This window comes from Symphalangus syndactylus, chromosome 14 (assembly GCF_028878055.3).
Source record: "Symphalangus syndactylus isolate Jambi chromosome 14, NHGRI_mSymSyn1-v2.1_pri, whole genome shotgun sequence".
NCBI lineage: Eukaryota > Metazoa > Chordata > Mammalia > Primates > Hylobatidae > Symphalangus > Symphalangus syndactylus.
The window spans coordinates 100,863,909-100,881,737 of NC_072436.2; the positions used below are offsets into that span (position 1 = coordinate 100,863,909).

The 17,829-nt window shown below is 39.7% G+C and overlaps 1 protein-coding gene across 21 annotated transcripts in view; it reads left to right on the forward strand.

The window, feature by feature from the left end:
* SLC8A1 (solute carrier family 8 member A1) overlaps nt 1–17,829 on the forward strand; it is a 352,695-nt gene that overhangs the window by 305,014 nt on the left and 29,852 nt on the right. For all 21 annotated transcript variants that reach the window (XM_055243278.2, XM_063616881.1, XM_055243275.2 and 18 more), the window contains one exon: nt 6,085–6,360. In XM_055243278.2, coding sequence (XP_055099253.1) covers nt 6,085–6,360 — 276 coding nt within the window. The remainder of the gene's footprint in view (nt 1–6,084; nt 6,361–17,829) is intronic.

Below are 17,829 nucleotides of genomic sequence, written 5' to 3' on the forward strand. Positions count from 1 at the left end.
ACCACTGGCCTTTATGGCGTCAGATACACAGGCATACACACTTTCTCACACATACACAGATATACACAGATGCAAACTAGGGAACAAAAATGTATCAACTGAATCACCATTCTGTTTTATTTTTCTTAGCTGATTGCTAAGGTCTTTCATCTTTTATTCTTTATGATTCTCTCAGAACCTTTAAAGCAAAGAGAAACAGAAATATGTAACAGGAGGGTAGAATTTGATTTGTAATTACTGTATGTCAGGTTGCAAAAAAGTCATAATTCTGGAGGAGAAAGCCTATTGAGTGCCTGGAAAGAATTGAAAGTCAGACACGTCCACAGATGAACAGCAGCATACATTTTCCAGACCGCTTTACATACAGACTTGTGATGATTCAGGCCACTTTCCCAAATTCAAGGGTGATGAGCTAGAGGCAAACCAGGATGTTTGATTCAGATGGTTGACCTTTGGCAACCAGAAATGGAAATAAGAACTTGTCACACTCTAAAGGAGAGATTCCTTATGATTCAACGTTAAGAAAGGAGATTCTGCCACTTGCCAAAACACGGATGAGCCTGGAGGACATTACGCTAAGTGAAAGAAGCCAGACAGACAAAAATATTGCATGGTCTCACTTATATGTGGAAAATATATACGTTTGAAAAGAGCTCAAATACACCGAGATAGGAATGAAGCAGTGGTTACCATCTTACTATAGGCAGGGGTTGGGGGAGGCAATGAGAGACATAGGTCGAAGGATACAAAATAGCAGATAGGAAGGATGAACATGTTTAGAAATGGAATGGACCACATGGGGACTAATGCTAATGAAATTGTATTAGAAATGTTTGTTAAATAAGTAGACTTCAACTGCTTTTGTCACAGGAAAAAGTAACTAGATGAGATAGATGTTAATTTGCCTCCCTATAATAATTTTACTATCTAACTATATCCTGTTAACAAGACATTGTTAATCTCAAATATATACGATAAAATTTTAAACAAATGTTTAAATAGAAAAAATAGAGGTTCCAAAACAGTCACACCATGATCCCCTGCTTTTACCTGATTGATTTATTTCCCATGTTTTCTTGGTCCCCGCGGGTCTGAGAAAGAGCTTATGGCTGGCTCTGCCAAAGAAATAAGCAACCCAAAAATCGTATCTAGAAAGTATTAGAATACAAATATTATGGCACCTCAATATTTTCAAATTCCTAAAAAAAAAAAAAAAGGTGCCACTGTATCTATATAACACTAGGCATTAAAAAAATTCTGACTCAAACTTTGAATCAATATGTGATACTGAACTCCTCTACTTTCTTCCATGAGGCATTTTCTATAGTAAAATGTTCCCTGGACTGTTAGATCAAATCCCAACTCACTTCAATTCTGTGTGAGATTATTTTTGCAAGTCACTTAAATTCTCTGAACTTCAGGATCTTCATATGTATAATGGGATTAATAATGCCCACTTTGCACAGTTATTTTAAGGATGAAATAAGATCAGGTATGTGAAAGAATTTAGCTCAGTGCCTGTCAATTAAGAGACACCCCACCAGGTTCCCTTCCTGTTTCTTTCTTTTCTTAAAAGCAAGCAGCTTGGGGAAATGAATGATAATGGCTCATTCAAACAGAATATATACTCAGTGAAATCAGGATATTCACATTGTATTGATTTACTGCCTTCCTTCAGACAAGTAACAATAATGGAATATGGCACATTTGTCTATAAAGAGGCATACAATTTTAAAAAGGACTTGAGTATTTCTTCTTCCAGTCCCCACAACAGCTCTGAGATGGGAGTTAGGAAACTCATTTGACAGGTGAGCAACTGAGGCTCAGGAAATTTAAGTGTCTTGCCCCAAAACAAGCTGTCAGAACTATAAAGTGGCCTAAGTCTTCTGACCCAAGTGTCCATTATCTTCCAGCAGTCTCTTTTTCTGGTTCTCAGAGCTCTCCCTGAATTCAAGCCCTGAGCAGGTAGACAGAGATGTAAAGAAACACCTGTTTACTTTAAAAGATATGTTACCTACTTTAAAAGATACATGCAAAGCCCAGGGGTTTGTCTTTCACGGTCAGTCATGCTGATGATGCTCTTGCTGTCATGCTTCCAAGCCGGAACGGTACAAGTACTGTTACATCAATAGCTGAACTGACACCCTGTGCACTATCTGCATTTTTAATGATTTGGTTACTTTTGTAGTTATATTTAGGAAGTCCAATGTGTATCAGGGAAGCCATTTAAAAGGCAATAGGAAGGATTAATCAAATACAGGTTATTTTCCATTAGCTGAAAAGAATGATTCTGAGATAAGAGGAATTTACTTGGGATTCAGTAAAAGCAAACCCACCAACCTGTCTTTCCTTTCTAACACAGAGAAGGGACTTGAAAGAATTACGTAGCCTCTAGGAACCCTAGGCTGGTGAACATAGAGAACCACAGAACAGGCATACTACCATCATCTTTGCTGTCACATAAAAGATGCTCCTAGGATTTTTTAATGTTTCACTACTCTTCACAAAGAAAGAACAGACTTTCAAGTGTAGTCCAGATGGTGATGGATGAACATGATATTTCTTTGTCCTTTCCTAAGACAGGGTAATTGCGCATCATGCATGGCAGTCCGTGGTCATTTTTAATATTTAAGTGATGTCTGAGTTGGAAATTAAAATTTATAAAGAGCAGTGAGATCCCAGAGAAAAGTATGGGAGGCCACTTTTCCTTTCAAATGTTATAAAAGCAGATGGGCTTCCCATTCCAGACTTATGCATTAAAACATTTAGATTCTTTGTGATATTGGAAGCCTACAGAAAGAACACACTCTCTCTCTCTCTCTCTCTCTCACACACACACACACACACACACACTCACACACACATTTTGCATTAATTGATCATGAAGGTAATTTCAGAGGACAAAATTAATTTTTGTTTTTAAAAACCTATAATGTAATCTTAGGACCTAGCATGTTGACTAAACAAATAAATAGAGGGAAATAATGATAACTACCATGATAATCATTACCTTGAAATATTCTCAGACACTTTACAAAGATGATCTAATTATTCCTGTGTACATCTCTCACAGGAAAGGTGTTATTTCTATCTTGAAGACAAATATAATGTCTACTCTCAATTTATAAGTGGCATTTCTTCTGAGAAGCTTCATTATTTGTTTTCTTGTTCGTCTTCAAAATAAGAGATTTAGATGCCCCAAATTAAGTAATTTTGTAGAGAAAAGGCAGCATAGTTCATGTTTCTGTGATTTATTCAAATGTTTTCCAAAGCATTTTATTCATATGCCCTGTGAAATTATAAAATGTTCACAAATATAGAAATTAAAAAGGATAGGATCCAAAATAAACATAACTAGAAAACCTAGTGCTTTTTCTCAACTTTTCTGAGTATGTGCACCCTTCCCAGCCCCGGCTGGAATGGGGAGTGGGTAAGAGGAGATTCTGGGAATGGGAATGTATTAATGTGACTTTCTTCTTCCTTCCTCCTTCAAATAAACCCTGAGGATTGCATCTCTAACATGGAGTTCTACCTGGAGCTAAAGTGTAGGGTAAAAGAGAAGTGGGAAGAAAAGTAAAAGAAAGAAAAAAGAAGAAATGTATAAGGAAATAAACAAAAAAGAGTAGGTAATAGAAACACTGAGTAGTTGTTCCTACATTTCCATGTCATGATATAGAGAGGCTTCTGAAGGGCTGCTGTAGTTTACTAGGGCTGCTGTAATCAATACCACAGACTGGGTGGTTTGAATAACAAATTTCTTCTCTGGCAGTTCTGGGAACTGAAAATCTGAGATCAAGGTGTTGGCAGGTTCGGTTTCTCCTGAGGCCAATCTCCTTGGCTTGTAAATGTCTGCCTTCTCACTGGATACTCACATGGTCTTTCCTCTGTGCACGCACATCCCTGATGTCTCTCTGTGCATCCCAGTTTCCTATTATAAGGACACCAGTCATATTGGATTAGAACTCACCCTAATGGCTCCGTTTTCACTTAATTATCTTTTTAAAGGCCCTATTTCCAAATAAGGTCACATTCTGAGGTGCTGACAGAGCTTTAACATATGAATTTTGGGGAGACACAGTGCAGCCCATACCAGGTGTTTTTATTAAAAAGTATCTTCTGCTTCCAGGCAAAGTTGATATAACAAATACTGCATGAACAGCAGAGGGAACGGTCAGCAATGCTTTTTCACTCACAAACATTCTGATGAGCTGACCTGACTCAAGCTCCTCACTGGGGAGTTCTCCAAAGGCAATTCCACTCATCTGCAATGGCTTCTCCCAGCAGTTTATCCAAAGCCTCAAAGATGAGGCTGCTTTCTTCACAGACCCCCAAAGTGTATTCATATAATTCCAACCATGTGCTCACAGAAGAGCAGGCCATTGCCTCTTCTCTTTTCCTGTAAAATGACAGAGGACAAATCCAGACATTCCTCTTTAGATGTTTTCTGAGAGGTGTTTTTCCCTCAAATCTCTTGTGCTTTCAGAGGGTTTTCTCAATCATCATCTGCACCTGATGGCTTAACCTACCACAGAGTGTCTCACGAAGACCACACACGTGTGCCCCGTGCTGGCCATCTCAGGTCACGCAGTTCAGCTGGAAAATTGCAGCCCCACCTACTGCCGGCTGCACTAGTGGGACCAAGTAAAGTGGCACCCTGATGACAAGGTTAGAACGGGTCAACAAAGACTTCAAGGAGATATTCTTCTTTCCAAAATGGCCACATAACACACGTATTTGCCACCACTTCAAGAAAAGTTGACATTCAATATCCTCATTTTAAAACATGTCAATGTGCATTATTTTCACATAAGTGAAATCTCCATTTTAGAATACGATTATTGATTTCCTGGTTCCTTTAAATAGCATGCTTTGTGCATTTCTTTGTACACTGATAATATGACGTAATTGGCAAAATTGTGATATATATATTATGTAATTGCATAGTTATATAAAGTCAATAGAAATTACTGCATGCACTCCTTCATTCGACACATACTTAACCACCTTAGTTCACATGCTGGAGATGGTACCAAACACCAGGGACACAAAGATGCATGAATTCCTGCCCTGGAAGGGTTCTCAGTCAACTGGAGAAGAGAAGAACATGAACATATACAATTTAGAAAAGCAGTTCTCAAACTTGACCATGCATCAGTGTTACATGGAGGGCTTCTTCAGCCCAGTTTGCTGTCACCCCCTCCCCAATTTCTGATTCAGTGGGACTGATAATTTGAATTTCTAACAAGTTCTCTGTGCCACCTGCTCAGGAAGCACACTCTGAGAACCACTGATCCAGAGTTACAAGTGTTGGGAAGCTCCTCTGAGAAGGAGTTCCCAGCATGGGTTTGGGGGGAGGTCAGAGAGTGCATCACAGAGGAAGTGAGTCTTAAAGGATGGGTGAGGAAAGATAAGGGTGGAGCGATTAGGATATGCCAAGCACATTTAGTTCTAAAGAACAAAAGTAGGAGAAAGTGTATCTGGTTTGGAAAAATGCAAATAAATTTCATTTTTTGGCGTATAATTATTTGGCAAGTAATTCCAAGGCTTGAGTTTGAAATAGTTGCAGGAGATGACGCTGGAGAAATATGCAAGGCTTAGAGCCATGATTAACGGCCTTGTGTGAACATTATCCTGTAGGTGATTATATAACCCAGAGTTGGACTTCAAGTTGCAAGAAAATAACCCTAGTAGAACTCCATCTACAGTTGTCTTTCTTCAAAAGAGCGTTCTTTCTCAGGCTGACACAGGGCTTGCCAACCTTTTGGAATAAATCATTTTCATTTCTCTGAAGTGACAAGTCTCACCAGATGTGAAAGTAGAAAGGGTGTGTTGATTGCATGGACGCAGAACTGGGTAGGGGTTAAGTTTTTGCCATTGACCAATGAGCCACAGGTAAGAGGCATTTCAGTGTCTTGATAATTCATTAGTTATGATTAACTCTTGGAAAACCCTAAACTTCACCCACCTCTCATGGCCTCCTGTCACGTAGAGTGGAGGGATGACCAGCCTAGACAGGAGAGATTGAGAGAGGAAGACCCGGTAGCACAGGTTGTGATGAAATGTGCTTCGTTCCGTTCTCTCTAGGGGAAGATGATGACGACGATGAATGTGGGGAAGAGAAGCTGCCCTCCTGTTTCGATTACGTGATGCACTTTCTGACTGTGTTCTGGAAGGTCCTCTTTGCCTTCGTCCCCCCTACTGAATACTGGAATGGCTGGGCGTGTTTCATTGTCTCCATCCTCATGATTGGCCTACTGACAGCTTTCATTGGAGACCTGGCTTCCCACTTTGGCTGCACCATTGGCCTGAAAGATTCTGTGACTGCAGTCGTGTTCGTCGCACTTGGAACATCAGTGCCAGGTAGAAATTACATTCATGTATAATTCCTCCAGTAGCAGAAGTTCATTTGCCTTCTTGACGCTTTCTTTCCTACAATTTCAAGGGCGTGATAACAAACCAAGACCTATGAAAGATGAGAGCCCAGAGGTATAAATGTCACTGCTGGAACACTGTCACGGCCCTTCTCAAGGTTCAAAAGCTGGTCAGTGTCATTGCAATGACAGGAAAGCATCCCAGATCCCCAGAGGGTCTCCATGGCCTGTAAAAAACCAGATTGGTTTGATGGATAGATTTTCAGATCAGCTTCCCATTGCAATGAGCACTTTTGAAAAAAAACAAAACAAAAATACAGAGTCAGCTTTAAGAACCAAATTTCTGTCTTTTATATACTTGGTAACACTTTAATGATCTCTATGAAACTGTGTTCATTTAGGTAACTAGGAAAATGTACTTACTGGAGACCTGATAAAATATTCTCTTGACCCAAATATTAATGAGGAAAGAGAAAGTAGACATTGATCAAGACAGGAAAAAAGTAATCCTGACAAAAGTGGACAGGCCAAATGTATATTTCATGAACATCCCTTCATGCATTCTTTACAAGCTGAATTTTTCGTCTGACCTACTTTATTATGTTTACTCATATTTCTGAGTAAGACGTCATCTTCCCAAACAGCATTGATAGCAATAATTTTCAAACTTTGGTGGGGATCAGAATTACCTGAGAGCTTATTAAGAAATACGAATCCCTGAGAACCATCAACAACCTCTGGAAGATCTAGGAGTGACAGGGCCCAGGAATGTGGGTTGTAAAGCTCACAAGTGACTCTGGTATACACCAGAGCTTATTGTAACTGAAACTCTGGATCTACTCTCCAGCACTAATTAGCATCTTGACAGATATATAGCCTTTACTTTGAGCAACAATACCCACGTTCTTAACCAAATACCAAGCCAAGGACAAGCATTACAGTAGACTTGGAAAAAGGCAGGACTAGAAGCAAATACAGCTGTGCTAATGGTGCTATTCACTGTCCACTTTCCATATTTGCCACTGTCCTGACATAGTCACTTTGTTTTCTGCTAAAGTTTGCCATAGTTGGCAAGCCTGACTTTTGATTTGAATCTGAAAACAACTACAGTTTAAATCATGTATTTCTTTCTATTCAAATTCATCAGTTATTCTTCTTCAGGCAGCTATTTATCATCTCAGTGACTGTGGCCAAGTTACTTAACCTCTCTGAGCCTCAGTTTCTTCATTTACAAAATAGGGATAATCATACTTAACATGCAGAATTATGGTCAAGATTGGAAAAAAATACCTGCAAATTACACATCTAGTAAAGCACCTGGGACATAGAAAAACTTTAATAAAATTTTATTTCTGGTGATTATTGTTTCTATTGAATAATTTAGGATGATCTGAACAGTATAAATCTGGACACTTCATTCATTAACCGTGGATGAAGTATCCAGATTTATACTGGTCAGCCATAAGGCATGGTGTTATGCAACTGACTGCCTGCCTGGGGGTTCTGATTAAAGACTCCACATGCTTCTGGCAACCAATTGAGGGAATGGAGAAGCTAGGAGACCTAGAGGGTTCTCTTACTTTCACCTTAGTAAGCAGGGCTGTTTGAAGTCATTCAGTTGACCATTGATCCTTAGAGAAGAGCACTCCCTTCTCAATCCCAACTACGTTCCAGCAGTTCCATATTGGTCCTTTTCTTTGCATCTTTTTCCAGAGTTACCAGAAATTTACCAAGCAGAAGGAAAAACTTAAAATATTCTTAAGGTGTTTTGATTAGAGACTACATATAAAACCAAAGGAAAAAACGTTGTGGTTGTCCGTTGCTTCTATCTGAGGTACTTATAGGAAAATATGTTGGAGTCCACTTTTCCTATGGTTTAAGTCACTGAATCACATTGTGTCCAAGTTAGCACACACTATTGGTCATGGGTTTAGTCCCTGAGGAGAATATGTGCAAATAATCATAAAGGCAAAAATTAGGCCTTATAACAATTGTCCAAAATCGGCAGTTTATCCAACCAAATACATCTCTTGTTTTCAAAAGGATTTTAAAAATGCTTTTCCTATCTGAAATCTTTGTTCCTGAAAGTGTTTTTACTCCCCAATACCTCGTATCCAATATACCCTCAAGCTGGCTTTTTCTAAATGTCAGTCTTCCAAAAGTCCTCTGTGTGTCTCTTGTTTTAAGAAACTCTTGAAAATCGTGGCAGCCTTATAATTAAAATTTATTTTTTCCTATAACATGAATTATGGATTACAGCAGACCTTCATGTTTAGAGGAGTCACTTGTTCTGCCACTTAAAACTAACTCAGAACCCAGGTAGAGACATCAAGAGGTAAGAAAATCTGTTTGGGGAAAATAGAACAGAATCATTTGTTGTTGAAATGGTTTCCCTACACTGCCATAAATGCTTTCCATCGGGACACAGATTTCTTTGCTCTGTTATTGAGAGAATTCCATAATTTGCTGCAATATTAACTGTGCAGCAAGCTCCCCAAACAATATATTCAGAGGTAATCTCAGATAATCATATCTATATAAAGACATTTTTTCCAAAAACTGTGAAAATTGAACAGGCTGTTGGATGAACATCATATTTCTGACTTTATTTTTCGACCCTGCTGATTCAGAGCAATGTTTTATTATATATCCTGACTCCTAAGAAAAATGATGCTATTGTTTCTAGATGACAAAGCCCAATTGCTACAGGCAGAAGAATAAAGAAAAATAATTCCCTTCACTTATAGCCTACTATTTAGTCAGCAGCGGTCCTGGGGCCCAGCGTTTTCTCTAGGCCGATGTTTTGGCACTTTTCCTGAAACAGAAGGGCCCCTTCCTAGTGTCTGATATTCTGCTGCTTCTTTCTAGGTTAGACTTTTGGATTCTTAGATTCTAAAGGCCAGACGGACATTGAAAACTTTCCCGTTAGTCCTTCTGCCTCAAGGCAGGAATTAATATCTATATATCTCATCGAAAGTGTTTTTACCATACTATTCAAAATGTATGGGGAAAAGCTCATACATTTTCAAGTGAGACAAAGCTTCTTCCTTGTACCAGCTAGTAGCAAATGCTCATACTCTACTGGCAGAGAAGGATTCATAAAGGTCTTCACTTACCCTCAATGTTAGGTGTTTCAGCAAGAGTTTGAAGACCCGTGCCTGTGAATAGAGAAAGGGCCTCCTCTTCCCGAATCACCATTTTTCAGACTTATCTCTCTGGAGAAAGAGGCTTCCCAAATAGCCTCTTCCCACCTTTAAACGTTGGAGTAAGCCCAAGACTGGTATCCATCCTTCTTCTCATCTTGGTGCATGCTCACTTCCTGGACATCAGTCTCCATGGTGTAAATGACATCTATATGCCAATGACTGCCGAATGTATATCTGCAGCCTCAATTTTCCTCTAAGTGCTAGATTCATATACTAGCTGTCTTCCCTATATTGATGCTAGACATATAACTTGCAGCTCAGAATTACTATATCTAAAACAGAACTGTTGATTTCTACTGCCCAATGGCCTTATCCTTTAACCAAACCTACTCTTTCCACATCTTGCCTTTCTCAGGAGAACAAGCCATCATCCATCCAGGTATCCTTGATTCCTTTTTCTCCTCCCCATAGTCAAAGGTCCTGCAGATCTTTATTTTTTAATTTTATTTTTGTTTTTTTTTGAGATGGAGACTCGCTCTGTCACCCAGGCTGGACTGCAGTGGCATGATCTTGGCTCACTGCAACCTCCGTCTCCTGGGTTCAAGCGATTCTCCTGCCTCAGCCTCCCGAGTAGCTGGGACTACAGGCACATGCCACCATGCCTAGCTAATTTTTGTATTTTTAGTAGAGAGAGGGTTTCACCATATTGGTCAGGCTGGTCTCAAGCTCTTGACCTTAGGTGATCCCCCCCACCCACCCCTGCCCTGCCACCCCTGACTCCCGCCTCAGCCTCCCAAAGTGCTGGAATTATAGGAGTGAGCCACCGCACCTGGCTGACCTTTCCTTTAAAGTGTGTCTGATTGAGCCCATCTAGCTATCTCTCCACCACCACCATCCTAGTCTACACAGCTGTCCTCTCTCACCCATATCTCTGCAGTAGCCTCCTATCTGTCTCCCTGCTTCTGCTAGAGATTATTTTAAGCGGTAAATCAGGCCACACTACAGCTTATAGACTTCCAATGGCTTCTTATTTAACTTAGGATAAACTCTGAAAAGCATCAGTCTGTCTTACCAAGACCAACGTGATTTGGCCCCTGCCTATCTTTCCAGTCTGTTCTTTTCCTTGCCTGCTGTTCTTTGGGCCCGTGGGCCTTTTTTTCTATCCACACACCAAGCTCATTCCTTTCTTTAGATTGCACTAGCTGTCTCATATCCCCTTCATTTACACAAGACTGGCTGTTTGTCTTCAATTGCATCTCATCTTAAATGATATCTTTAAAGAGGCCTTTTATAATCACCAACTGTGAAGTAGTCAACCAGTTCTTATGTATTATTTCACTCTATTTTCTATATTTATTACATTCTAGATTTTTTTAGTTTACTTATTTTTGAATGTTATTATTTTCTAACTCTGTCCTCTAAAATGTAAGCTTCATTGGAAGAGAAACCTTGTTCTTTTCTCTAGTGCCTAGAATGGTGCCTAGCTAACACAGAAGTAATGCAATTGTGTATCTGTGTGTTTGTCTTCGGGTTGTATATGTAAATACATGTACAAATCAGTCATTTACACATGAGTACAAGTTGGTTCAATCAGACTGCTTTCTTCTTAATATCTTCTAGTGACAGTTAAGAATTGAAATTATTGAGGGAGGTAAGTAGATATTTTTTAGTGTTGCTTATTCTTGAATAGGACATATCTGAGAAGGTTATTGTAGTAAGAAGGGACAAAAGCAAACTTAAGAGCACTGAGGACCTCAGAACAAACATTTTTCCTCTTTCATAATTTTGGCTATGGTGGGAACTGTGATGAGGAGCAAGGTATTTTTTTGGTCTTTTCTTCATTCTTTTCTCTCCTATGATCCCTTCTCACAAGACCCAGACCTCAGGCCAGTACTTTTAAAACTTTAGGTAGACCGGGTGCGGTAGCTCACGCCTGTAATCCCAGCACTTTGGGAGGCTGAGGCAGGCAGATCACTTGAGGTCAGGAGTCCAAGACCAACCTGGCCAACATGGTGAAACCCTGTCTCTAATAAAAATACAAAAATTAGCTGGGCGTGGTGGTGGGCACCTGTAATCCCCACTACTCGGGACGCTGAGACAGAAGAAGGGCTTGAACCCGGGAGGCGGAGGTTGCAGTGAGCTGAGATCGCACCACTGCACTCCAGCCTGGGTGACAGAGCAAGACTCCATCTCAAAAAAACAAAACAAAACAAAAAAAAACTTTAGGTATACTCTGGAGTGCTGAATTTTGCAGTAGCCTAACACAAGTGTATAACTGTTATATATCATATTATTTCTATGGAAAAACAGGTTCAAAATAAAGGGAAAAAAATTAAGAAGGAGCATTTGGAGCCCAGCCTTTTTTTGGACTAAGGGCCACCTAGTCATTGGACATTCTTTTAGCTTACAGTTATTTACTTGGATAAGCCTTGGGTATATTGGGCCAGGACATTCCAGCTTATATCCCAGATTCAAAATATGGACTTCTTTTCATCTCTTGTTCCTATTGGATTCAAATAAATAGAAGTAAGCATCCTCCTTTAACTGCAGGGAGAACTCTGAGATACTGATGAGTGGGGGGGGGGGGGTTGCCCCATTAAGTCTTGCCTTCATCTTTCTCTCCGCGTCTTGGTGGGGGTTGTGCCTGATGCTTGCTGACTTCTCTCACTAGTTCCCATTACCAGCTGGTTGCTACCGGGCCAGAAAAGCTTAAAAATTGGGTATGCTAGGCTGTCCTTTAGTCTCTGGCATTGTATGATTTTCTGGGTCCTTCCTATGTTTTGAATATTCTTTTATCCCTTGGATTCTGTCAAATATGAATTATTTCCCTTTAAGGATTTTAAGGCTGAAGGAGAAAGAAATAGACAGTTTTGGTTTCCATCCCCCCACCCCAATTTTGTATATAGAACGTTTTTAATAAAATAAAACCTTATGTTGGGGAAAATTTATGTCATTTTTAAATTACAACACTTTTAGACTTCTGAATTCCATAGGAAGAACTTGATATATAAAACTGGTTATCCTGGTTGTTCACCATGTTCTCTTAGCATGGTGTTAATGACTGTGCACCAAGAGGGTAGAGGGGCAAGAGCTTTAGAGCTGAATTCAGGAACCTGGACTTCTAACCCTTCCTTACTGCATGGCTTTAACCAATTTCTTGACTCTCTGAGCCTCAATTTTCTTGCCTGTAAAATCAGCCTAATGATACATGGCAATTCAAACAAAGTTTTCAAGAAGATTAAGTAACAGCATGGATCTCAGAGGATGTATCAGCTGAAAATTGGTATAAAATACAGGAAACTATTATCATTATTTACACTGAGATCAACTCTAAAAAAAATGGCAAAAGGAATAGAAAACACCAGAAAATGAGAATAAATGGGAAAAGTTTTGAGCAGAGAAGGAACATTTTTAAAACTTACCACAAAGCTCCACTATATGCTAGGCATAAGCACTGTATATACTTTATTTATTATCTTACTTAGGTTATGTCATTAAGTGATGTGAACTGATTTTGCCTCCTTTCAACCTTTATTTTTTTTGACGCTTAGATCCTTCCCTTGAAAATGATATTTTTTTCTGTTTGTTCAGCACTGTGCTACAAAACATTATATTATTTTTAGTAATTGAGAAAAACAGCTATTGATAGCTTATGTTTTTCAGTTTTTAATTTTCTGGCTTCTAACAACTCTCAAAACTAAGATATTCTATAGAATACTTAAACAGCAAGTACTTTACAATTTACTGTGTCCTGTTGCTTTACTTCTCAGTGGACCCTCAAGTAACTTGTATTGTTGTGCAGGTTGTATGCTGCATACTCCAAGAGGCCCCATAATCTGAGTGACCCTCCTGGAGATGTATAGGGTACAACATGCCTGGATGTAACTCCAGTGGCCCTGTCTAAAATCACTTAATAGCTTATAGGAGAGTGAGTACAAGTATCCTCATGTTACATGAAGAACTAAAACTCATAGATAATAAATGACTTGTCCATATTTAGCCAAAGTTTGTATGGATGGTAAACTGTGGAATCCATGTTATCTCTCGTTTTTATAATCTGGTACTCAGCTACTCTATCGTGCCATCTTGGACTTATTTTTAAAGTATTGCATATGCTGTTTTCCATATGCCTTACAAATGTTTTAAGAACTTTTTAAATTTCTCTCTTTACCTCAATTTTATTATTTTTTACTTTTAAGGCATGCAACAGTAGGATTACATTTAAACTCTTTAAGGTCAGGAACTATTATTCTATTTGGCATGAAAAACACCTAATGGAGTGCATGCTTTGAAAAAATTCAGAAATGAATCAAGATCCAGTTCTGTACCTGTAAACTATTAGCATTTCCTGTACGTAAAAATTTAATCACTAAGACAACTGAAAGATGTTCAGTTCTGACCCAGATGGCAAAAAAAAAAAAAAAAATAGAATACCAAGATAATTCTCATCAGCACAGCCATGTGCCACTAATGAATCTGAACACAAAGAGAGATTTGGTCTTCCCGAGCTAGACCAAACACAGCTGTGATACACAGCTACCCAGGTGCCGGTCAGTGGGGCCTAGGAAGGGCATGTTGAGGACACCCTCCTAGCAGCCATGTTCTGCCCAGGCTTACTGGCAGCTTTGGAAATTACGTTCCAGTGTTCTAGATCTCTGAGCAGAAGTAGGAGTGGGAACCATAGAGGTTAATATTCCAAGGTCTCACCAGTAAACACACTCAGTCTACTCTTCACTTAACAGCAGAGAGGTGGTCAGGAGCGAACCCAAAAATGCCCACTCATCACAGAAGTGTTCCCCTTGGGAAACTATACCCAGTCATTCTGAATTCTGAGCTCCCTTGAAGGACAGCAGGGAATCAGATTAATTCCATCATTTCTTCTCATCCCATCCTACTTCAAATAGATGTGTTGTTCTTAGTGCAAAGCTCACAGATAGATTGACAGTTAACAGCCTCTGTCTCAGAGAAGTTATGCAAAGTCTTAGCACAATGACTACGTGCTAAAGGATTATAAAAGAACATGAGCTTTAGAGAGGCAGGTAGACCTGTGTTCAAACCCAACCCTCCCTCCTCTACTTACTAGATGTATGACACCCCCAGAGGCAAATTGCTTAACTCCTCTAAGCCAGAATAATAGGAACATGAAAATCCATCTCACAGAGTTGTAGTGAGGATTACATGAGAGTGAATTTATGAAGCACCCAACACAGAGCCTCGCATATAGTAGACCCTCAGAAATGTTGGATCTCCTTTACTTTCTATTTCAATGCACTGATAAACAAGTTAGGCCTCCTGGGGTATTTACCTTAGCTACATTGCAGCAGTTGAAAACTGAAAAACTAAGTAAATTTTCAGCCTGTCTTCATTTTTCCCTATGTTAGGAATTCTAGTGAGGTGGACATGTCCAAATGTGCTTCTGTTTCCTGCAATTTCACTGACCATGAGCTTTCTCCTCTCAACATTGACATTTCAAGTCAGACAGCCAGTGTCAAGAGGTGCCATTGTGACAGTGTGCATACATATTTAATTGGACGGCTACATTTCACATCAGCTTAAATGGAAATGAAAACAGAGTTACTTTACCCTAAGCCAGTATTTCCCAGTGGCTATGGTGTCAGTTTCCCCAAGAGGCTCCTAAAGGGCAACTATATTTTGTTTTCACATACTCTAATAAGCAACAAGTTTCTTTACTACCAAAAAAGTTCAGTACTGCTGAATGGACCCTCAGATCTGTAGTCAGGCCAAGAGGCAAGGCCAACCAGGGACACTGCCAGAGGGGCAGCATGGGACAGCCCTAATTACTCAAATGGCTTTCCACAGGACCTTATCTTAACCTCGCTCCAGCAAGCAGCAGTCTGGAGTTTAAATGCTTTGTACTTTCCAGCACACTTTCCCATGGATAGATGATGTCATTAGAGTTAAAGAAAGCCTGCAAAGGCAAACATTTTTGAGGAGAGAATGAAACAAAAGAAGGCTAGAAACCAGAATTTACAAGATTTTCTCTATAAATGGCACCATAACTGCCTGTTATCATATACTAAAAAACAGTGGGGAATAGGCTGCATGCAGCCGACCCAAAGCATCTGTAAAAACCTGGGAAAGATCCATTTCAAAGCTCTTTGCGTCCTTTATTCTTTCTCTTCAAAGGAAGAGTTTTTTTATTAAATACTTTTAAGGGTTTTTTGTTGGTAGTTACACTCCTTATTTCTCTCAAAGGGCAGTACTGCATGGGCACCTGGCATTGAGTACAAAGCTGGAGGGGAACCAGGATGGTAACAATGATGTCATCTACCAGGAGGTGGTCCAGGGAGCAGGGATGCTCAGCATGTGTCCTGCCCAATCTGATGTCCTACAGGGTCTTTGGATTAGTGCCGCAACCCCATACCAGCCAACTTTACTCAGTCCCATAAAAGTCACAGTGTAAGAGAAGAGAGCTAAAAATATTTTATTCTATTCTATCTAGGCCTTCTTACATACTCTAAGTTGGCCAGAGCAAGGGCACTTGGTAGAAACATCATGCTGTACAGGTGTGCGTTCGTGTGTTTTGTGTTTAGAGGGTTGGTGTCATGCATGTGCTATGTGAATGAGTGTAAATTTCCCTTTCTTTTCAGGCTCAGGACGTATTGCAAAGGGAATGAGCATGGAGTGTAGCAAAAGCATTCACAAGAGTGTCAGTCTCTAAGGAATGATTTGTAAATAATGTTGAGTTGATGACTTTTATTTCTCCCTCTTCACATTTGAAATGAAGGTGGCCAGGTGTGCTGGCTCACGTCTGTAATCCCCACACTTTGGGAGGCCAAGGCAGGAGGATCACTTGAGTCCAGGAGTTAGAGACAAGCCTGGGCAACATAGAGAGACCCTGTCTCTACAAAAAAAAGTTTTAAATTAGCTGGGCATGGTGGTATGTGCCTGTTGTCCCCGCTACTCAGGAGGCTGAGATGGGAGGATCACTTGAGCCCAGGAGGCCAAGGCTGCAGTGAGCCACGATCATGCCATCACACTCAGCCTCAGTGACAGAGTGAGACACTGTCTCAAAAAAAAAAAAAAAAAAAGAAAGAAACATCTCAAGGACCACTGTTTTCTGGTGGGTTGTTTTTATTTTAATGCTGTCTCAGTCTGCATCTTTTAACAACTTTATGGTGGTATCACTTACATACCATAAAATGCATCTATTTGTAGTACATACAATTTCATGATTTTTAGTAAATTCACTGAGTCTTGCTACCATTACCCTAATCCAGTTTTAGAACATTTCATCACCCCAGTAAGATGCCTCACTGCCATTTATAGGTAATCCTCATCTCCACCCTCTGCCCCAGGCAACCACTGATGTACTTTCTGACTCAACAGGTTTGTCTTTTCTCTATTTTTCACAAGGACCAATTCTAATATAAAAATGTCATGGATTCTCTACATGATAGTGTCAGAATTTACCATGGATTCTGTAAGATTTTGAAATTATTTTATTTTATTCATCACAGAATCTCTCTCTATATATTTTAAATTACATGAGATATTTTTTGTTCTTCATTGTTTTGTATATATATGGATTTGTCTACCTTTTTAAACAATTCCACTACCCTGCCCCCAACAGTAATCTTGGTTCATACATTGCAAATTGCTGGGAGGTGGGGATCACACAATGGTGCTTAGAATTAGCACTGTGACTCTTAGGGCAGTACCCGATGTTTAATGATACATAAATGACAAATGTCCATGACCAGTTCAGTCAGTTGATCACAGTGCTAAGGAGGCAACTCTCACAAATGCAGCTTCTTACTCTCATTCATGGCCCCAGCACGTCACACTGTAGATGCTGACTGTTGGCTCCTAAATCAATTCAAATTCATCACAACCATTAGGAAGAGAGTACAGAGACCAAGGCCTATTGATAAGGGGCTCTGTGCACGATCTCCCTGCACAAAGAATGACACATTGTTGCTAAATGCAAGAGAAGAAAATAGGGGCTATAAGAAAGCAAAACTTCATTGCCATGTCTAGTCCCTGCATGAGAAACAAATGAATTTAAGCCCATTGGTATTTTTAGAAAAGAGAACAAATAAAACGCTAACTCATTTTAAAAGGCAAAGCTTACATGTGGCCATAAAAAATTTTAATATCTGTTTGGGGTAGTGCATATTATAGATATGAAATCATGGTGCTTGGCATTTATGCACAGCGCCAGCTGGAATCCCATCACTGCTCCTCGGCACACAGACCTCACATCCTGCCTTTTCTCAGGAATGAAACATAAGCTCTGTATTACTTGTTTATACTCTGATTCATTCCAGAAAAGGATTTCAATCCATCAG